At 36.2% G+C, this 23913-nt stretch overlaps 2 protein-coding genes across 2 annotated transcripts; both read left to right on the top strand.

Annotated features, from left to right (window-relative positions):
* The first annotated feature begins 8800 nt into the window (after positions 1 to 8800).
* Positions 8801 to 11767, top strand: LOC113761407 (F-box/kelch-repeat protein At3g61590). The gene is made up of 2 exons (XM_027304381.1): positions 8801 to 9251; positions 10338 to 11767. The coding sequence occupies exon 2, from the start codon at positions 10354 to 10356 to the stop codon at positions 11566 to 11568; it is 1215 nt and encodes a 404-aa protein (XP_027160182.1). The 5' UTR covers positions 8801 to 9251; positions 10338 to 10353; the 3' UTR covers positions 11569 to 11767.
* Positions 11768 to 17959: 6192 nt separating this feature from the next.
* Positions 17960 to 22018, top strand: LOC113758062 (uncharacterized protein At5g41620). The gene is made up of 3 exons (XM_027301096.1): positions 17960 to 18652; positions 19208 to 19330; positions 20164 to 22018. The coding sequence occupies exons 1-3, from the start codon at positions 18269 to 18271 to the stop codon at positions 21592 to 21594; spliced, it is 1938 nt and encodes a 645-aa protein (XP_027156897.1). The 5' UTR covers positions 17960 to 18268; the 3' UTR covers positions 21595 to 22018.
* The last annotated feature ends 1895 nt before the right edge of the window (positions 22019 to 23913 follow it).

The following is a 23913-nucleotide window of genomic DNA, read 5'->3' as shown; positions in this document are numbered from 1 at the left end:
ACTGTGGACTGGAGCCGAGTTCCAACCTAATCTAATGCTGCGGATTTACTACTCCTGCTACTGCTAGTGGCTCGTCTTTGACATTTGACATGACCTTTATCACAAAACTGAAAATCCGAAATTCCAAATGTGCTCGAGCAAAAGTAGATATGATGATGAGTCTTCGGCACATGTCCAGACCCTAGGGGTCAAAATTTCAGGACTTCAATGGAATTTAGACACGTCTGTGATAGAGTACTGTGTGACGCAGATGGAGCAAACGTTAAACACAATACAAAAGGAAACCAATCCCGACAACTCCCATCCATCCATCAAGAATCAAGGGGCGGGGCGCGAATTATACACTACATCTAAGACTTCTAGGAAGTAGCACAACAATGGAGAGGGGCCAATTCTTTAGTCTATTCAAGACTTTGAAGCCTGCTGCTGTGATTTAAATCTGGATCAGATCAAATGCAAGTCTGCATCTGTTTGACTTGAACCCTGCTGTTGTGATTTGGATTTTATGTCTGATCGGATCAAATGCAAATCTGCATCTGTTTTATTTGCTGGTTACTGCTTCGATCCTCGACTTGGCAGTTGGCAGTTGGCACAGGCTCCACTTCCCATATTATCATCCAGGATTGGCTATCCACTTATTTGCCTTTCCTGCCAAGTAAATACTCCTTCCACCTTAGTAGGAAGTTAGTAGTACTGCAGGTTACTGCTGCCGACTCTTCTAACTCATCAAAAGATGAAACTACTGATGAGTTGGTGTCGTCTTCATGTCTTGGCATTAACTCGACACTTTTTAAGCACAAAGGTCTACAATTTTATTAACCCCTCAAACTTTTTATTGGCTTTACATTTATCTGAATTGGCTACGGTTATCTGCTCTGGTATTTTATGATACGATGTACTTTTCTTGTATCGTCAATTACCCTCGAATACCTTTAGAATCGAAAACATGTAGGCCTGGAAAGATGCAGGGCTGTTAGATAAAAAGAAAAAAGCAAGATGAGGACTAAAGATGGGAAAGTTGCTTGTTATTCGTTCTAATGATAAAGGCCCTAGTGAAATCTGCTACCAAAAGTCTGTGTTTGGATAGTAAATTATTTGAGATAATTTTGTAAAAAAATACCGTAGCACTTTTTTGATGTGATGTATGCGAAATAAAAAGATGATTAAAAAATAAGATAAAAATAATATGTAATCCAAACGCACATCCAAATAAGGCAATAACTAAAAATTTCTATAATCAATATCCAGACGGAAAGAACCATATGGATATTCTTCTTCTTCTTCCTCCTCCTCCTTTTTTTCCCCTTTCTTTTAACCAAATGAGAAGAATATAAGAACTTCTAAACGTAAGCATAGATATTGCAATATTATTGATTACATGCATCACCAGTTATACGTATCCAACAGAAACTATCTTGGTCTTTTATAAGCTTTTAATTGAAATTCAACTCCCCCAAGTAAAAATACAAGGTGGTGTGTGGGTTGAAAAAAAAAAATAAAATACAAAATCATGATAAGAGTTTGGTGATGTACATTCATTTCTATAAGCCCGCAAGATTCCTGGAACATCTGCTTAAGGATCTCGGGCCTTTGTATTTGGACTTTTGTTCAATTATGTAAATTGACAGTAGTATCATTTTGATACAAATCGGTAAACTTTTTGGTGTAATCGGTCCTCTAATAATAATCCTTTTTATTTGTCGAGATCCATCCATCATTCTTTTAAAACTACTTCAACTAGAAGCAACTTGTCGAATCCAAGAAAATATAACTTTTTGAGAAGGGGAAAAAGAAAAGTGAAGCAACAGGAGACAAACCACATCAGGAACAAGTACAGAGACGAGGCACAAATGCTTGTGGAGCATCATCTGAAGAAGAAAGAAACGAATTGATTCGAATGGGTACCAAAAAGCACAAATTGTGATAATACTACTCTAATTTGGATGTGGTGAATCTTTACATAGACCCCGCAAATCGCAACCACCGTCTGCTACCTTTTTTATCCTTTGGTATATTGCCATGACAATTGTTTTGTACAGCATTAGCCTACACTTTGTACACGAGTACTCGTATTTTCGCTATAGTTCCCGTTTGGCAATTGAATTTTTTGGGTATTTGTTTAAAACATTACTGTAACTTACTGTAGAAGTTGTAGGAAAAATTTTTAAGAAGTTTTTTGAAATTACTGTGGCTAAAGTTGTTAAAAAAACTTATAGTAAACAAACTTAGTCAAAAACTTGTTTGCCAAACTGGCCCATATTTAGGTTTGTATTTTCTCTACATTTTTTTTTTTTGGGTCTCTTTCCATTCCTTCACAGATGCTGCTCAAAATTATACAAACATTTGGGTTCTCCAGATACTTGCTGACTTAATTTGTGTTCGGATAAATAATAAATGCAATTATGTATCTTAGGGGAGGTTGAGAAGTGATTTCTTTCAATCAGTTGTTTAAATTCTCATTTGGGAAAAGACTCTCCCGTGGCAAGGTTCTGCACATATCTATCCAATAACAACTCATAATACCATCTGATTGTGTAATCAAATTAAAATTGGCTTCTGTCTTCAGGTATTCAGCCATTGCATTGTCCGTCCGTCTCCCCATGATTGCCGTCGACACTAATTATAAACTAATCTCGTCATTTTCAATTAGGATGGAGATGGAGTGGATTAATTTACGACTATATACGAAGCCATATTCAAGGTTTTTTGTCTACAAAATCTTGACAGCTGCATGCAAAATATTTAAAAGACTACACCGATAAGCAATTTTACTTGGACTTGGACAGGTATTAGTTAAAGAATAAGCAGACATGAGAGGTCCATTCTAATTGAAGTTTCAGATTTTTGTCTAAGAACAAATGTATTTGTTTTTTTTTTCAATCGCTCTGGCAATTAGTAGGACCTTCTGACAAGTCGTGACAGAAAATTATCGAGGGACCTTGCCCGGTAAGCATTTTGGTCCGTTTTAAGAACATCATCAATGTCAGTTTGGGTCAGTTTTTTTTTTTTTTCAAAATTTTTGAAAATTAGTACAACTAGGGGAAAAGAGGCTAATTAACCAACGACACAGAATTTTATATGTGCAATTTGTTTGATGGCACTGTCACTCGACTTAAGACCCCGTCTAGTTTCGTATGAAGTACTAGAATTGTTTCGCTTGGGCTCTGTCTGAAAACCCAGTTCAGCACTTAAATTTAATGGATTCAAATCTTAATATATTCAAATCATTTGATAACCAAAAATTGAACATCTGAATTAATTAAGTGTCACTGAATTTTCTAGGCAAAACTTGTTTCCAAAATTTAGTATTAGATTTAATACTTAATAATTCAATAACTTAATATATTCAAATTTCAGATTTCAGACTTCAGTTTTATCAAACGCACCCTTAGTTATTAAGGGAAAATAAGTAATTAATGGAACCCTTTTAAGTGATGGAGCACATGGCAAAACATGGTTTAGGTTCAACATTTATGCTTAACAAAAGCTTAATCATGTATTATTGTCAAACATCCCGAGAAAAACCATCTTGAAAGTTAAAACCCGAAATTGAGAGTTCATCTAAACCTAGCCAAGCTGTTGAACCAATCCAACCCTGGACCGGGGGAGAATAATTAAAGGGTTCATCAAGTGTGTCACCTTCAACTTCTAAGTCAAAACCAACCAATAGTAAAGTATATATATATATATATATATATATCAGCAAGCACTACTGTATCATCAAGAAAAGAGAAATGTGTGAATAGTAGACCTTCTGTAGCAAAGACTTGTTATTAGTTAGTACATACTATAACAAGACAAGGCGTGATGCAATATTTTGAAGTTGCTTGGGAGGGAACAACACTTTACAACACTTGAATTTATAAACAAAATATTTAGAAGTGACACATGAGTCATGACTGGCTGGAAAGAGAGGGGTTTTAGTGTTGTGGCTGCCTAGTGGCTTTTCCACTCACTACCAAGCTCTTCCTTTTTGTGCATAAATAATTACACATTGATGCAAAAGTAAAGCTTGTAAGGTCAATGCCCCGTGAATATGATCGTTCGACCTTTATTCAATGGGCGTCTCATGTGATGTGTTGACTCAGCTGTTTAGCTGTTGTTGGGCACAAATTACTCTTGCAAATAAATTACACTTCTTTTAATATCTTATAGACTATTACACGGGAACGATGAGATTTAAGAAGTGACGAGAGAAAAGTGAGAATTGAAATTGAAATCTTCAATTTTTAAAATTTCAACCATAACCACCGCCAGACGAAAATTAGTTCGACATGTTACAAAATAATAATTAATTCACCTAAAGTAAAATTGCAATTTGCTCTTCACATTTTCTAGACGACGTCCACAGGTTTTTTTTTTGTCGACCACACAACCACAAGTCATACGCCATATTCTCAATTCCACTAGCGACAAGCAAGAAAGTAGAAACCATAGTAGTGTATTTTACTTGCTTTTCTGGTAATGCATGATTCAAATCGATTAAACATTGTCGTCTTTTGATTGCACATAGGAAAGCATGTAATTACGTCATGGCTTCTATGTATATTATATTGGTGATACGTGTGCTTATCAAGACTGGCATTGGATCGCATATTCCAGCCCAAAACCGCACCGTATGTTCTATTCCTTCCTTGTTTTGTTGCCAAGAGGGGGTTCTTTTTTTTACCTTTCTTTCTTGTTTCTTTTTTCCCCTTTCATCCGACCTTCCAAGAAAGAGAAACAGAGAAGACAGAAATTCCAAGAAAGAGAAACAGAGAAGACAGAAACAAGGAGACGCCGGGTAAACTAAACATAGGGGAGAAAGGGATACTGCAAACAACAAAAGAAGAAGAACTACTAACGGGGGCCACTGGCCAATTGGTCCAGTGGTCATCACCATATTTGGTGATGCTGGAGGTCAGAGGTTCAACTCTATCTCTCTTTACCCCTTTTCCTAGATTAGACTAGATTAGATTATAGAACATCCATCGTTGCAGGAAAAAAAAAAAAAACTAACGGGGAAAAAGAAAAAAGAAAAAGGAATAAGTAATGTTGCATTGCGTAGACATTACTTTTTTAACTTTGTGATGTTGAGCATCATGATTTGTGCCTATCTAATGATGGTCGACATATCACTAGTCTTAAATGGGAAGGAAATGTTTGAAGTCGGCACTGACTTACACACTACTTAGTTCTCTGTATTAAATTTTATAAGCACTTGTATCTCCTCCCCTTCTACTTTGCCCGAACACCAAATAGCGTATTTGTGATGTTACATGAGATTCTTTTCTAATTAATTTTTTCTACATTGATACAGTTTATATACTAATAGCTCTGTCATATGCTCAAAATTTTAAAGTTTAAGGTCAAATTTAAATTTTCCTATCTAAACAACATGATGGTATGGATGGCTAAATATTTTCTCATATTGGAACTTGCAAACCTGCATGCGTATCAATGCAGACCTTAAATCGAACAAGCCATACACACAGTGATTGTGGAATTGATGTGAAAATTTTCCACCAAATCGATATGGCTTCACATGCATACCCCGGTGTTTAAAATCCTTAAAATGAAGTAGGTGAGTCCACATTACTCACTTTCTAACATGTAGCATGTTGAAACAAAAACAGACCCTCCTATGTGCCTTGCCTCAGTCACATTTAGGGACGGACCCCAACATTTTACCTTAAGGAAGAGGACGATGTAGGGGAGGGGGAGCTCGAAACGGCTTGTACGAGAACTGGACTCCCCCTCCCCTGTAGTGTAGGTTAGTGGAAGAGTATGATAGATTGTTACCGTTGTTGGAAAAAAAATGATGTAGGTCCAATGGAGTTAAAGAATAGTTGATGTTTGAAATAAGTTTAATGGAATTAGGGAAGGTTCAGTGTTTGATCAAATAAACAACAACAGTTGATGATTGTAATAGTTGTTGTTAACTAAATACTTGTATGTGTTTTCTTAATTGTTATTTTAAAGTTACATTACTGACTAATCATAACTAATACAGAGGAAGATAAGAGTTAGTTTGTCATACAACACTTCCACAGATATTTTCTTAATTGCTATTTAAAAGTTCATTTTTTCTAATTTTTCACACTCATTAACACACCTAAATTACACCTGAGTTTTTATATAAATACGCACTTACATTTATTGTAGCCCTGAATTATGATACTGTCTCGAAAGTTATATACAAAAAAATCAATATTTGAACCCCCCGTCTTATTGAGTGCCCAATTAGCACCGGTTAACCAAGTTGTTAAAAGTTATATACAACATGAGAGTTATACTAATTGTGTAGTATAATGATATACGAAAACCAAGCATTAGTTTATTGTAGGATACTTTTATAGGGAGAAATTAAAGGGATAATAAAATAACCAATAATAATAATATTGCGAGGGGAAAGTGACATATATGGGGTGGGTGGGGGAGCAAAGTGATTAATTTTAGTTATAAACTATACACGTATGGAGTTTTTAGAAGAATTTTGGGAGGGGTTGGGGGTAATTAATGTGAGATTTGTACACAGGTCTGTAACGTAAAATTCAATGCTTTTGTATCGTGATATGCCGTTACAAGTTTACTCTTGACTCGGACCGGGTTCAACACGATTGGAATCTATGCGGTTGGTATAGTTGTTGTACATATTTAAATTTGTGATGTATAACTACATAATAATATTGTACTGAATATAAGTTAAATATTTTATTTATGTATATCGCTTTTTTCACGGGTACAATAATATAATATAATTATCTACTAAATAATGTAAAAAGTACAATAATCGGACCAAATTGAATGGAATTGCAACCGCACCGGCTCCTTTTCCCTCTTTACTCTTAAAGTTTAATTTTTGTACTGAAACCTACTCGTTATGACAATGTTTAATTTTTATTTAATAATACCAAAAGTCTTACCTTTCTCTCTTTTAGCAATTCCAATTCACACCTAACTTAGAAAACCTTTTATTATATTTCCCACAAAAAAGGAAAGAAAAATCATCCCCCACAACATCTTTAACCTTGAACTCCTACCGGTCAATTACACAATACTGAATCAATTTTTTTTTTTGGGTCTAACGTCAACAATATACTCTACTTCTATGCTACGGGGTGAATTTTTTTACGATAAGAAGTACTATACTTCCCCTTAATAATGCATCAGGAGGCGGGATTTAAAACTCCGATCTGGTGCACAAAAAAGCTCTTAGAGGCTGCCATGCCATTAGATCAAATACCCAATGGTTTCCAATACCGAATCTTTCTGCAGTAGCTTTAGCTTGCAATTAGGCATTGAACTGCATAAAATTATATGTTTAAGCAGCAGCCAGCCAGCCAGATGATCAGAGAGGACCTTCTTTTAAGATGGCTGTGCTACTGACTATCGTACTTGTGCATCTATGGGATTCAGAAGGGGAAAACAACCGCACAATCCCCAGTACGAGTACTGTCACTTTTATGTAAGCTAGTTGCAGCATCATCAAGTGTACAATTTCACCTGCACTTGGACATTTTCTATTGCTGTCCAACCCTAGAGGACTATAACTTAACATGCCCTCCCATTAATTGTTGCTTTCAATGAGACTGCTGCTACTGCTATTCTTTGCTCTGAAACTGCAGACAAGATGATGCATCAGCGAGTTTAATAAAGAGTTAATTTCTACATTAAATATAATCTAGCAAAGTCAATTCAAGTGAGGTAGACATATTAAAAGATTTTACAGATCCATTTTGATGTAATATGTGTGCTTGGATGGGAAATTATTTGAAATAATCACTGTAGCATTTGCTATAATGTGATGTCCGTGAGATAAAAAGATAATAAAAAAAATGTAAAATTTGGATTTATGGTAAAAAATTCAATAAGCTTAATTGCATGTATATCTTGCTTAAAATATGATCGAATATTGAAGGCGAATTTTTTTTTTTTAAAAAAAAGAAGAAGAAGTGCTTGGGCAAGTTAAGACATCACATCAAAAGTTAGAAAGATCAAAAAACACCCCGATTAAACTACACATCTTTGTGCTGTGCACTTGGTGTCTAAAGAAAAGGCAAAAGTCGATATGAAACAGTTGTTGAAAATGATTTTTCGTCCTTCTTTTCAGAGAGCTTGGATATGTGATTGAAGATTAATTGATTTTGCCTATTATTGTCTTATAAATATGTAGAAGGTTTCAAGACCTCATTGTACGTCACTTAATATAAAATGCAAAACCTGCTTTTCAGCTGTTATAAGTATAATAATAATAATAAAAAGATTAAAATAAAACCCACAAACACCACATATAGTATAAGTTAGGTAAAGCAGCCCTATTGGAGGAGGAAATGCCTTTTTAACCAACCAAAAAAATAAAAAATAAAAAGACCCCATTATTCCATTCTAAATTATGGAAAACCATCAGAAAGAAAGAGAATGGTGGAAAATTATGGATTAACGAATGTTTCCAATTTTGCCATTGAGATTATGCCGATATGCTATTTTTAGTTGGAAAAAAGAGCAAATACGATCATTAGGATCAAACTTGCTCATAATTTATATGTTAGAAACTATTCTTGCTGATTTTAAATGGTAGGGACTAAAAAAATTTTTTGTGAAAATATTAGGGACCAATTTGACAAATTTTCCTATCCTTTTTTATTGTGGCCAAAATCCCATGTTTTTTCCTTCACCACGATAAAAATCTCTCAATTAAAAACCTCTTCCTTTTATCTTTGTGGGAGAAGAAGAGTAGTACCAAGCACCAACTAGTAGTGGTATATTAGTAGTAGCAGTATTCTAACAAAGCCCTGTTCATATTAAAAAAGCGCCCTTCTCCTCCCCTTCCTTCTTCTCTTGCCTGTCGTTTCTTCCTGGCATCGAGAGAACGTCAAGCTAAAGAAACCCCCCCAAAAGCTAAAAAACATAAAAGAAAAAAGAAAAAAAAAAGGGGGGAAGGAAACCACCCCTCCAAATTACAATTCATCCACCCCACCTGTCACTCTCTTCTTCCTCTTCTTTTTCTTAGTTCTTAGCCTCTCCGTCTTTGTAACATGCGCCTTATTTATTAGTAGTAGTAGTTTTAAGTCACCCAATAATCCCATACCCAAAAGCCAATTTTTTCCCCCTTCCCATCAAGCAACAATAACCCTGTTTCAACAATCCATTTTTATAAATTATGTCCGTTTCCTTGGACATTTTCTCTGCTAAATCTTGCGGATTCTGAGCAATCTGGGAAAGGCCCTTTTGTTCACTGTTTCAGTGAAGAAGGGGTTTTTGTAATAAAGGTATGATGTTTTTCTATTTGAGATATGAATTTTGACGTTGAAGATCTACTTTCTGTTTGTGTTGCTATTGATTTCTGTCAGCCGTTGGGCTTGTTTGATGTTTGATTGATGGCTATATCTGGTCTTTTTTGTGTATTTTTTAATGGGTTTTTACCTAACATTTGAGTTTTATAAATCTCTCCTCTGATGGTTCATTTAAGGCTTGATGTGCCAATGTTTGCAATTGGTTATTGTCCAAGTAAAAACCAAAAAAAAAAAAAAGAAGGAAAAGAATGGCTTTTGTTCTTCATTTTTCCTACTCTCGATTTACTCCAATACCTTGATGCATACATTTCCCTTGGTTAGAAATGCCATATTTTTATGCATTTTCTGTAAAAGCCTTTTGTGGTAAGAGCTAGCTTATTTGCATTTTGCTCTTTGCTATTTTGCTTTGAATGGTAGTCCAATGTTCTTTGTATACAGAATGAAGGTCTCGAATGCATAAAAGGGTATGTTGATGCTTATTTGGCTAGTCTCGTATATTTTTTTTTGAGTTTCCGCTTCTCCTCCTGGTCATTGATTTCTTTTTTTGAATTCTGAAGCTTTAATTTTTTTAATTCAATTCTACTTTGAGATTTACAGGTACTATCTTTCGAATGGTATGAATTGCTGAAGGTTATTCTTTAACAGAATTGTCAACGGCTTTATTTCTTCTTGGTAACTGATCTCACAAGTCATGTATTCATCGTTGTCCAAAGATATAGTTTTGAACATTCCTTGTGGAAACATAAATGGGACAGCAGAATGTACACAACTTCAGTAATATTGAAAATCAAGCACCCCAGTAGCATGATAAGATTAGAATGGTTATGTTACGTGCAGATGTATAAAAATTCTTGCTTTTCCCCCATTTCTTTCATGTTCAATTTCTGCTGGTAATATTGTCTGATTATATGCATTTTTTAGTTTATTTTTTTTCCTCGGTTACTATAATTTATATTTAGATTAATCAGCTTTCTTCTGATGTTTCCTAAAGATTCTGTCTGATGAGATGGATAGGAAATTTTGTACCTCTAGTCTGATATGATTTATCTGTTTTAAATCCAGGTTTGGGCAACTCTTCATGGAAGGGGAAACATCATGGGTCAGTCACGGCCTCAACAACGTCCACCGAGGATTCGAGTTTGATGCATTTTTTGAGGTCGCTGATGAAGGCAATAGGGAAGCAGCTTCTGTTTCTCTGGACCTGATACTCCCCGATGATCTGTTAGAACGAATATTGTCCAACCTACCAATTGCTAGCATTTTCAGGGCAGGGTCCGTGTGTAGAAGGTGGCACGAGATTGTAAGTTCAAGAAGGTTTATATGGAACTTGTCACACGTCCTGACACAAAAGCCTTGGTATTTCATGTTTACAAGCTCTGATGAACCTGTTGGGTATGCTTTTGATCCTATTCTTCGCAAGTGGTATGGCATTGAACTCCCATACATTGAGACATCCAATTGGTTTATTGCTTCATCATGTGGCTTGGTTTGCTTCATGGACAACGACAGTAGAAGTCAGTTATATGTTTGCAACCCTATTATGAAGGAATGCAAGAAGCTTTTAGAGCCCCCAGGGCTGAAATTCTCTGATTATAGTGCACTGGCTATTTCTGTAAACCGGGTTTCTCACAATTACAGTGTTTCGATTGTCAAATCCAAACAAGTGCCGGGAAACTTCTTCCAGTGGGATCTCTCAGTCCACATCTATGATTCAGAGACAATGATGTGGGCTACCCCATTGACAGAGGTTTTGACTGGTTGGAGAGGTGGTGATGAGAGTATAATTTGTGATGGGATTCTGTACTTCTTGATATACTCTACTGGGGGTGGTGCTTCTGAAAGTCGTCATGGCTTAATCACCTATAACCTCTGTAGCCGATCGTCTCATGGTTTGTTAATGAGGAGTTTCATCCCAGCTCCATGTTCTCTTACGTGTGGACGCCTCATGAACATTAAGGAAAAGTTGATAATGGTGGGTGGAATCGGGAAACAAGATCGATCTGATATTATTAAAGGGATTGGAATTTGGGCTCTTGAGGGAAAGGGTTGGCATGAAATTGCGCGTATGCCACACAAGTTCTTTCAAGGTTTTGGTGAGTTTGATGATGTTTTTGCCAGCAGTGGTACGGATGACCTCATATATATCCAGAGTTATGGAGCCCCTGCTCTTCTTGTCTTTGATGTGAACCAGAAACAATGGAGATGGGCACAGAAATGCCCTGTGACGAAAAGGTTTCCGCTCCAGCTCTTTACTGGTTTTTGTTTTGAACCAAGGCTTGAAATTGTGCCCTGATTTTGTTATCCTGATAGGAATTGCCTAGCTTCAAGGGCAATCTTTTGTTCATGTGCCATTTATATTGGTTTTCCCTACTTTTTTTTGTTTCAATCTATGGGCATTTCTCTAAATTCTGCAGATCTCTGTATGCAGAAATGTTTATAGATGCACGAGCGAGAGAGGCTGTTCACTGAAATGGAATTATCCTTATTCTTTATCCTGCTAGTTAGTACGGTCATAATACTTCTGTTTTCACTGAGTTATGCCTCAATCATCACTGCCTTTTGCATTTGGTCACTGGAACAGAAAATGTTTTACATCTTTGATCCTGTTAGGGATTATTGGTTAAAAGACTACTTAAGCATGAAAATTGATCTCTGCAAGTTGCACCACTCTTTGTATGTAGCGCTCTATATTTATTAGCTTTAGGATGAGTAGCCTTCTGCTTAAAGATTTCCTTTCTCTGGCTTAATAGCTTTAATAATACCTCACTGCTACAGAACTTTTTGTGGTTTCCAAAAAAATTGTTGGGAGTCAGTCGTTGGATTGAAGTACACTGGTTTTCGACACAACAATGTGTATGTGTATCCCTTTAGGAACTTTAAATTTGTTACTGATCCAAGTCGAAGGTCCCAGGTTTAACTACTGGTTGTGTAGTGTATCTTTAGTCTGAGATCACTCAACTCCAGATGAATGAGTCCGACCGATTCCGCAATTGGGCTATAGATGTCTCTTTCAATTTTCTTCAGGGTAAGGCGTGGGATGATATATTTCCTGTTCGCTTTCTTGATTTAGCAACCCTTGCTGTCATTGAATACCAAAATCTGGATTACGGCTGCTGTTCTCTTTCCCTAGACAGGGATATGCTTTTGTAAATTAGGACCTGGAGTGAAAAGTTAGAAGATGGGGTTCCATGCGGGGGAGAGACATGCTAATGCTAATGCTAATGCTAATGCTAATCCCTTTTCTTTGAAAAGCATATGTCCCTTTTCTTTGAAGGGTGGCTTGGTTTGGACCACAGCTATAACTAAACTGAGATTGTTTTATATGCCAGCACACATTCCACATAGAGAATTGAATGGTCTGAGTTGTTGCCGTAGCTTTACGCCAAGATTGCATTAGTTCCCATTGGATAGTCAGGTTCATGGGCTGTACGTGTTTAATGCCTACACTGGCTTTGTTAATTGCAGAATCAGTAGCCTGAGTTCCCCACTTTAATGTCTTATTTGCTACACCAGATGAGCACGGATTTAATTACACTACTCTCTTTTTCTTTTTTTTTTCAGTTCCGGGATTACCTTATTAGACCCAAATGATAATAATAATTATAATAAGAGTAATAAAATAATAAAAATGAGACAAGACAGAAAGAGAGGTCATTGTAGATAAAAACCATTAGTTTCACTTTGAAACTGCTTCATGAATAGAAAAGATTCTTTTCACATGTTGTTGGCTGCTGAATAGAAAAGTATCTGAGAATACATGCCATAAAGCCTATTCAAAGGCATAAAGAAAAACTAGCAGTCTGGTTGGTTTGCATGAATTAGAAAATGTGCGCGAAGAGAGAGAGGACATTTCCCTAAAAATTTTTATCTTTTCTGCTAACACATTTCGCAATTACTTTTTTATAAATTGGGTTTAAAATCTCGGATTAACAAATACATTCTTTTTTGTGATTTTGGTTTGCGTAAATTTGTAACTAGAATGTATTTTGCCTCTTGCAAGTTGCAAAGGCTATTGTTGTTAGCTTACATATCAATTCAGCGACGGAGAGGATTAACAAATTGGGTATTCCATTGCATTAAAACCAAGAATTTTGGAAGGTAATCTATAGGACAAACTTCACTTTGCACCCTCTAACGTGTATCATTTTCTCACTTTGCACTTTAAACTTTAATTTTGGACGCTTTATATTATTCTAAACTTTCTAATTTGTCCCATTTAAATCCAGTCAATGATAACTTTAGCAAAGTTAACAACATTATTGATGACCCAATGATAATATGGCTAATGTGGTCAAAAGATGTCGAGATTTCATAGCAAAAATAAAACAATACATTGCCATTATTTTGCATCATCTTTTATCTTGTTAATTTTGTTAATAATATCAGTAATTGAAACTATATAAATAAATAAATAATAATGTGCTAAAAAGTGGTCAAAAAAGCTAAGGATGCGCAGTTAGAACAAAACGGTACTTTGTTATTAATTTTCACCACCCTTTATTTAGTGGATAAAGTTGTGGTTCTGTCCCAGTAAACTTCAGCGGCCGGGCTTTGAGAATATGATTCTCTATTTGTTTCTACCGACTTTTCGCAAATTATTGGGAAATGACTTGTGTAACAATGAAGTACTTCATTTATCTTCCATTACTTTAATGAAAATACCAAGGCAAAACAACCTCAATTTTAGATTGATGCAGATTTCGTTACTGAAACTATCCTGTGTTTTATCAATAAAAGAAAAAAAAAATGACATGCCAAAAATGACATTGAGTTGCGCAGTTTTACTGGACTTTGCTTTACTGTTTCCCACAAATTGTAGATTTATGCTCCCATAAATCACATGCAGTAATATCCCATAAATCACCGGTTCGAATCCCGCTATGGTATTGTACTTGCAAGCTCGGAGGTAGATTAATGTAGCTAAACTGGGATACCATCTTTTGTTGGAAAAAGAAAAACTAATTGCAGAATAATTTTAAGTATATAGTTGCAGCAACACTGGGGAGGGATGAATTGGATACCTCGGTGAACGAAATATAAGTAAGAAATTTCGGGTTAAAGTTCTTCTACTTACATTAAAAAAAAAAAAATTTGTAACTACATTAAGATATCAAGAGAAATGGGCCATCGTTGGGTCCAATGTTTACAATGAAAAAAGGCCATACCATTATGCGCAGCGGTTTGTATTACGACAATTTGTTTCCTTTGAGAGTCCAATCGTAGGAGGGCCTATGGGCCTCGAGCCCTCAGCTACAACAGGTAGTCACTGTTGCAAACCCAAAGATCTCAACGCTGTTGCATTTCCAAACATCCCTATCCAAAATTCTCCACCTTAAACGCAAAAAATTCAAAAGCAAAAGGTTAGCGGAGATGTTTTTCCCCCCAAGGGACGCTCCGGATAGGAAAAGGGAAAGGTTTGAGTATCGTATTAAAGACCTTACAACTACTCGACTAATAATCTCTTTTTTTATCATCCTTGATTAATATTCTTAAGAGCTCAATTGGAACTGAGACGTGGTCGGAGTTAAGGTTGCAAACATGTCGAACTCAATCCAGTCGCTCACGAGTTTGGTTCGTCAAAATTAACTAAGTTTGAACAGCTCGAGTTGTTTAAAGAGTTCGAAACTTAAGTATAATATGTGAAGCTCGAACTTCACGTATACATACACATATAATTTGTTTATTTATTAGTATGAAATATCTATATTGTCCGTTATTTAAAATTATATAAAATACAAATTTATATTTATTACTCCCTCCGTCCCGTTTTGTTAGTCTTGGTTTTTTTTTCACACAGATTAAGAAAGTGTAATTAATTTGGTTGGAAACATAAATTTAGATTAATAATTTCCTAAAATACCCTTATGCTAATCACGAAGAGTGCCAATTAATATTGGTTACAGCTAATGGGTTAGTATTGGAAAAGTTCAATGTATTCAATGTAGTGGGTTAGTATTTAATAACAATGTATTAATAACAAGATATTTAATAAGGGTATTTTAGACAATTTGAAAGATTACTACATTTCTTAATGGAAAAGTGGACTACAATTTGGGACAGACGAAAAAGGAAAACATGACTATCAAAGTGGGACGGAGGGAGTAAATTCGATTAAACTCAGTTGATCTCGATTTACACGAGTTCGAGTAAGACAAAATAAAATCGAACTCGAGCTTGACTTTTAAGAGTTCGATAAGTTCGAGGCCAAGTTTTTTAACATACTACTCGAGCTCAATTTGACTGGATTTCACCCCTAGTTAGAGCTTTATTTTTTAACGTACAATGTACTGAAAAGTAGTAGGTGTACATCGAATGCAATTTTGTGGACTGTGATTGTCTTGACAAATATGCCCAGGTGACCACCAACACTTTCTTTCTTTTTTGATAGTAAATAAACTTGAAATGAAAGGCAAAGTTAAAAAGGGGGGAAAAAAAGAGTGTAATTTGTTGTGTGGATTTAGTTATAATTCTCTCTCTCCTCTCATATCACCCTTAGCCCTTACTTCCTCAAACCAAATGAAATACAAGTGTTGCCAGCTAAATCACCATTGATAAGCAACATGTGAGAATCAATTTGTAAGTTGCCTGATGCATTCGTGACATGTCTTGATACAGAAGTAAGGTGATTACCCTCTCTTCTTAAACTACTTTTTACTACCAATTAAAACACTCACCCCCTTAAATTGGGTGAAGAAGATTTGGGTTTCTGGCCAAATGTATCTTGAGGAGCAACAATGATGCTGACCACACTGCATCTACTGCCTTAGGCTGTGGACCACAAGCTATATTCTTTTTGAGCTTTTAGTTCCTTACATGCAAGTTTTGGCTTTAACTTAAAAGCAGTTCACCTTCCAATGAGTTAAAACTGGCTAAAAAGAACAAGAAGAGTGCAAAAAGGTTTTGAAGAGAGACAGAAAGATTCATAAGTTTCAACTTACATCGAGGAACAGCAGGCACTCAGTAGCCCACCAGTGGGCTGATTCCAAACCAGTCCAACGGGTCCCCGTTTCCTCCTTTGATTCCCAGCCCCTCCTTTCTACAATAATAATGAATACCCCATCAAGCTATCATGATCATAAAGAGGACATAGATTAGTTATTTAGTTGCTAAAATGCATGCATTGTGTCACTGCAATACTCAAAATGTTGTACCAAAAAAACTCCTCATCAAGTGTCATTTAGGGGATACGTATGGTCCATTATCATTTATATCATTTGTCACGGGGAGGACAGCAGACGGCTTAATTTTTTGGCACGGGAGAAGGGAGTTATCATTTATCACAGTATGTGCGCATGTGTTTTCATGCATATAGATCATACGGCTCAATTACACCTCGAAGCAAGATTTTCTGAAAAGAAAAAGGAAAATTATTAGAATTAATCTTTTCTACACTGACAGACAGTGTATGTACTGTCAGTATTGGATGAATGACAACCATACAAAATTTGAATTTGAAATTCAATTTTTACACACATGTTATTTAGCCAACGGTGATAGTATATAGACTGTCAGTGTATATAAGATTTACTCAAACTATTAACCTCTTTTATTGATAGACTGTAGTATAGGTGCTGATTATCATTAGTTATTTTTGTTTTGTCAAGAAGGTATCATGTGTTAATTAATTTTTAGTAATGCGAAGTTACTAGAGCAGCTTTGCATTTTAATTAAAATTGATTTAGAGCGTAAAGAAAGAAGGGAGACTTCAAGATTTTAGAATAGAAGCTAAAGGGCCACTCGTTCTTAACCTGGACACGGAATCTATTTATGTAATTAGTTCTTAAAAGAAGAATGGTGGCGTGATTTTCCCTAACCATTTGAGAGTGTACGATCGATGTTGTCACACTCTTCCATAAACCGCATGATTAAAAAAGTTTAATCTCTTTGAAGATTTTCATTCTTCCCCAAATATACTGCAGCTTCCGTCAAAATCCTCCCCGACTCACCTTTCTTAGTTACTGGTACATGCTAGCCGACTCTTCTGAGGACTAGAGAAAGTACTGATATCTGAAACTGAAACCAGCACGATGGTATTGGTGTTTTGGATCTACAGGTTAGATATGACAAAAACGATCTACTTCAGGCTAGAAAGCATAAATAATTAAAGTAATGAGAATCAAACTCTTACATTATTATTAAAGAGGGAAAAAAATGAAGAGGATATTAAGTAGGAATGGAATCTCAACCGGCATTATTATTATTATTGAAATATAATTAATTGTGACAGAGTATACACGAACAAGTTATCTAGACGTGTTAGCACATATAGTATAAGAAAGATTAGTACATACAATTTTTTTAAAAAAAGCATTAAAGCCTCGTATGAATTGCCATTTTTCTTAAAAAAAATTTTTACGTTTTTCGTAAACATATTTTTTAATTATCCTTTTACATCACATACACTAAATTTTTATAATATATTTTTCAAAAAAAACTTGAAAAAATGGCAATTCAAAAGGGCTCTAAATTATTAACATTAAACATGCATAACACTTGCTAAATATGTCTAATGTTGGCATTCGATATTTTATTGATAAAATCCGATGTACCCTCTCATCCGTGAATTGCATTCATTATAAAATTTTGTGGAACCACAACCCCTGGTCCAGTAAACTAGTATACCTGAACTGATGCGCATGAATGACAGCTGCCACCAATGCAACTACCAACACACTCTGCTAAAAGAGATATGGAGAGAGAGAATGGAGAGTAGTAGTAGTATACTAGTACTAAGCTTGTACACCATGAAAAGTAACGAGGTTAATGATGAGTGAGTGGTACACTAGTACTACTCTCTATTACTCCGAAAAAGAAGAGGAGAAAGGGTGGTGTTTGCTGAAAAGAAAGGCAAGAAACAGCATATGGGTTCCAGACAGAGCATTGAATGAGTTTGAAATTTCAGCTTGAATCGAGGGTAAGAAAGACAGAGATGTGTGAGTGAGACAAAGCACCGAAATTTTGAAAATTCGACAGAAAGAGAGAGACACAGGGGCATGGAGAAAGAGGAAAAAGGTAGAGAGAGGGATGTGAAAAAGGAAGAATTTTTAGGATTAAAGTTGAAACGCGGGATGTTGGTGGGGAAAAGAGGGGGTAATACTACTCCTTCGCCTACATGGAGATATGGTGGTTTGACTCAATCTCAGGCTGCTGAGGGTTCTAGACTTCAAGATTTCAGCTTTCCCTCCAATTTCCCTGCCAAAATTTCTGCCAGACAGCTTGGTGCCAACTTGTGGGAAGTCCAGCCTCATATGGAAGTGGTCGAGATGAGTAAAGCTGCTGCTAGGCCTCTTCTACGTCACAAAAACAAGGTTAAGGACAAGGGCTTTGAGCTTCCCAAGACCCACTTTGATCAGCCTCCTCATAGCCCCCAACATCAGGTAAAACTGCTCCCACTCCCCCCCTCCCCCCAACCAAAACCAACCCCCGTCCTTTTCTTCCGTCTTTTCCTGTTTATTTCAGTTATGATGCCCTTGGATTTTCTTAGATTTTTTGGGTCCATGCTATTTTTGCTAGGGCTTTTTTAGTTTTACCACATTATCCTTTTTCTTAAAGCCTACTACCATACTAGTTAGGATTTGCTTTGAGAAAAAATTGATCTTTTACTCATATGCGGTACTTTACTGGAAACTTTGGTGTTCACGGAAGAATATCATTTAAGGCAGTGTTTAATTAGGCCACTTAACCAGTGATCTCTCTTTCAAGTGTCTCTTAAAAGATCCAAATGTTTCGACAAGAGCAAGGTTCATGGTCAGGTTAAGTAGAGGAAATGGCGTTAGAAAATTTTGCTTTATGAGGAACTAGGTTTTACTTTTAAATGCATCTATATTTGCACATTATTGTTTAGGATTCACCATTCTGTGATTATGCTGATCTTGAGAAATATTAAAGAGTTTAATGCTTAAGTTCTGGTCCTCGCATCTGCATTCCGGCAGCCACCAACTGAAAGTGAGCTAAAGAAACGTTTTACAAAGGCATTGATGCAACACGATCACTCAGCTGAAAGAAATGGGCGTGCTTTACCACCAGAGACTCCTGGAAGTAGCAGCTCTATGGAGGTATTTTTTTTATTTTCATTTTACTTCTGGCACGTTTTTACATATTTTTTTATCTTGCAATTGCTCTGAAGGCAAAACCTCTGGAAAAAGACATATAATTAAGTGGAATCGTTCACTTAATGTGATCAGGGAAAGGAAGGGTTTTATACATCCAACTAAGATCTGTAGTGGATAGAAGTAGAGCGACAACATAGGCCAAGTTTGCTCCTGCATGTCGCCTAACCCCTCAAGATGACTATAAGAAAGGATTACAATCCTCTCAAATAGGATCCTGTCATCGGAATCAACCAACTGATGTAATCCACATTTACAACTGAGAATCAAATATGTTGACAGTATTACTGAGACCCTTGTACAGTATTTAAAGTCTCAGTTCATTTGACTTGTGTTTCTTGTTGTTGCAACTTTTTCTTGAATTAAGCTATGACTCTCTCTCGCGCGTGCACACACACACACATATTTGCTGCTGATCTTGTGATAATTACTGAAAATTCAACCACTTGGTTATTTTCCTGGACCACCTCTCATGCAGTGTCTCAGGAAGTGTATAGTCTGAGGATATGAAGCAAAATTTAGTAGCTGTCTAGAGCATATTCAAGAGAAAAAGATTGTGTTAAATATGTACGTGATGTCTTTTTTAGATGGTTTTCAGCACAAACAAATTCTTCCCGTTTCTCTCGGGAACTTGCTTTTTTCTTCCTTTTCTTTTTAAATTTTTGTCAGACCATTACTACCAATTGCTGAACTTTATGTTTATATTCATTGAGTATGATCTTCTTCACCTGATTACGGTAACACCAAGCTGTTCAATGTTTCTTGTTTACTTCCGCCAGATGACTCCTTATAGACCGGATATCACCCCAACTGGTGCTCTGCACCTTAAAGGTAGACTCAGAGAATCAAGCTACAACCTCAAGACATCCACAGAGTTGCTTAAAGTACTCAATAGGATTTGGAGCCTTGAAGAACAGCACACTTCAAATATTTCATTGCTAAGAGCAATGAAGAAGGAACTTGATCATGCACATGCAAAAATTAAAGAATTATTACAGGAGAAGAAAAGACACCGTAGGGAAATGGATGATATGATGAGACAGTTGACTGAAGATAAATTGATAAGGAAACATAAGGAGGAAGATGATGTTGAAGATACTTTCCAGTCTATGAGAAAAGAAATTGAAGATGAAAGAAAATTGAGAAAGCATTCAGAAAGCCTTCATCGTAAGTCAACTCGAGAGTTAGCAGATGTCAAGTCTTCCTTCTCAAATGCTGTGAAAGAACTTGAAAGAGAAAGGAAAGCACGGATACTGCTGGAAGACTTGTGTGATGAGTTTGCCAAGGGAATAAGAGATTACGAACAAGAGATCCGACTCATAAAGAAAAGATCTGACAAGGATTGGACCTTACAGGAGCATGCTGATCGATTGATTCTTCACATTTCTGAGGCTTGGCTTGATGAACGAATGCAGATGAAGCTGGTGGAAACTCGCTCTGGTCTTCCAGATAAGAGAACAATTGTGGATAAGCTAAGCATAGAAATTGAAACCTTCCTTCAAACTAAAAAATCTGTTTCTTCTACAAATGATGATATGTTGTCATCAAAGATGCCTGCTGGAAGTCACTTACGTAGGTATTCTTTAGAGTCCTTTCACTTGAATGAGCCTGGAAGTGCTCCTCTGAATGCGGATGAAGAAGATTATGTTGATAGTGGTTTATATTGTTCTCAATTGAAAAGAGGTTCAAGTAAGAAAGAGAGCAATAGCTCCTCCAAGAAACAAAGTGAAAATGCTCCAGCTGGTCATCTTGCAAAGATTGTCAAATCAAATCATATCAAGAAAAAGCTTCTGTCACAGGAACATATGGATGATTCTGATCATTTACACCCAGAACTACAGTCTAAAGAACAAAGTTTAGGTGATTTGTCAGGCAACGAGAATGGGACCCAACCTGTGAACAAGGAACCAGCACCAACAAGGATGGGGAACCCTGTTGAAATGAATGCGGCAAGTGAACCTTGCTTGTCCTGCAATGCTAAACAACACCAGGAGAATAATCATGCAGAAAATTCTTTTGATCCATCGTTATTTACTGGTCCTGCCAGCCCAGTGGAAAAGTGGACGTCCAAAGCACAAGCTGCAGATCTTGAAGCCCCTGAATCTTCTTCACAGCATCAAGGTATTAAAGAAAATACTTTGAAGGCAAAGCTTCTTGAAGCAAGGCTCGAAAGTCGCCAGTCCCGCTCCAGAGCTTCCAAAGTGCTTTAGTTCATGAAAATTTGAAAGGTACAAATTGAACTTTGACCCTAAAACGTCTCATCATCAATATTGAGTTCATCCTTCTTTTAGATGCAGATATTAGACACAGCTCGTACATTGGTTACTTTGTAACTTTGGGTTTGCGGTGATGTAAATGGGAAATGTATGTCTTTTAGCAGATATGTGAGAAACCTTGTCCACTAATTATAAAGTGATATGTGGATCTTAGACAGACCACTTTGGATATGGTTCTTTCTGATATGTATGTGCAACTTGTATCCTTAGAAACGAGCATAAAATTTTTACTTCAAGGAACCTTCTAACTTCTATTGGTTATTGCTCTTGTGAAGGTTCCTCTTCCTATATTTAGGAGAGCAGTAAGGAATAATTGTGGATTTTATAATTCCATTGAAGTTAATAAATATTTACCTTATAGACAGCTATTTCAGTGCTTCTGTAACCATTTTATCTAGTATTTGACTAGAAACTTCTTTTAATTGGTGATCCAACTATAACTGCCCACAAACTCACTTCTGCATTTTGAGTTCTTGGATTTAATTTGTGCTTTTCGACTTTGTTCTTATAATCTGTATAAAACTTGTTGGCATCAAGAGAAAAGGGGGTGTCTGTTTGGAGGGCATCGTCCTGTTACATGTTGCAAGGGGTTTGTGTTGAGGCATATTGACCTCGAGTCTCATGAAGCATCGGAGTTGTTCACCATGTTTCGGTATCTACCCAAACATCCCTGAAGCTATCATACATTCTTCTTCGTGTTTTGCTTGCTCTTTTGCTTAAAACGTCCCTTCTAGATACTGAAACTATTGATACATTTTGTCTTCATGTTTTGCTTGTTCTTCTGCTTAAAGTGTCCCTTAATTCACATCTAGAGATCAAATTTCCTGCTTTTAAAGGATGGATTTACTCGTTAATTTGTAGTCTTATTTTATACTACTGGAGCAGCATTTAGTTCTCTTCTCGTGATACTTCTGCTAGATGATATAGCACAATTTCTTGGGGATAGCCAGCCTATATGAGCCTTAGAGACTAAACATGGTTATGGTTAAGATAAATGATAGCACTAATTCAGATATTGAATGCTTTGTATCTGCCTTTAAAAGTTTCTCCAGTACCAGGTGATGAGCAAAATCTTTTGTGTAGCCTTAACTTAGTGGTCATCTCGAAAGAACAATTTGCATGTTTGTCAACAATTGCAAATTGTTCATTTTCACTGCTATTCTTGGGTGCTGGATTTTCATCTTCCTCATTGTTGATGGCTGATTTTACTTATAATTCCCCCTGCATGATCATAAAACAATAGAAGAAGACATCTTGTCATGAGTCTTATTTACTTTTCCCCCTTCTATCGGTGGGCGGATTCCATTCATAGTTACCAAATAAACCAGCTAATTAGGTGGCTTGCGCTGGTTGACCGATTAAGCACAATCAGGCCAAAAAAAAAAAAAACTCTAATATAGGTGGATAGGAGTAGTAGTTGTTTTCGAATCCCTCGTGAAAATTGAGCCGAAATTTGTTGGAGAAAAGTTTTAGCTGATCAAAACATACCCGTATGATATGCAATTTCCTATCCTTACGAATCACAATTTCTGGGTATATAATTTGCATTATCGAAAGTGGTTTGGTCGGTTTCTTGCACGAAAGAAAGAGCAAGAGTTTTGTTCAAAAGAAGAGAAAAGGTTTCCCACGTTTTATTGCAACGGCAAAGTACCTTTGGATTCAGCTCGTGGAACGGAACCTTAGGACTATTTAAATTAGAGCATCGGATCTGAGGGTAAAAACAGGTCATGCTGCTAGAAACACAAATTGAAGTTTCGCAGAAATTGTACAATGCAGGAGAGCCTTCTTATAGTTACATAGGAACTAGGGTATTAATTGATGGAAGAATCAAACATAATCTCGGCTGACTTTAGGCTTGGGCCCCGATCATCAACCCACCCAATCTCCCAACTCCCAAGCGACATTTGTACACTGTTACAGGTCTTTATTTTTTGTTAAATAAATAATAATGTACTAAATGGTGCTTTAAAAAAAAAAGTGCATCGAAAACACTACTGATATCAGCACTCATCAATTCGTGATAGAGCTTTTAATAAATCGAACTATTCGGAACATGTTCGCGTTCAGCTCATTCGAATTTGAAAAAGGTTTTATTGTTAAATAAACGAGTCAAGTTTCAACGCGATATTAGAATAGATATTAGAATAGTTTAGTAGTCGAATAGAACACGAATTTGTTTGCAAAGTATTTGAATAGTCTGTGAACACATATATAATTATAAAAATAAATGAATATAAATATAAATACATTTAG

Source organism: Coffea eugenioides, chromosome 2, assembly GCF_003713205.1.
Source record: "Coffea eugenioides isolate CCC68of chromosome 2, Ceug_1.0, whole genome shotgun sequence".
Taxonomy (NCBI): Eukaryota; Viridiplantae; Streptophyta; class Magnoliopsida; order Gentianales; family Rubiaceae; genus Coffea; species Coffea eugenioides.
This window is presented reverse-complemented; position numbering and strand designations above follow the sequence as displayed.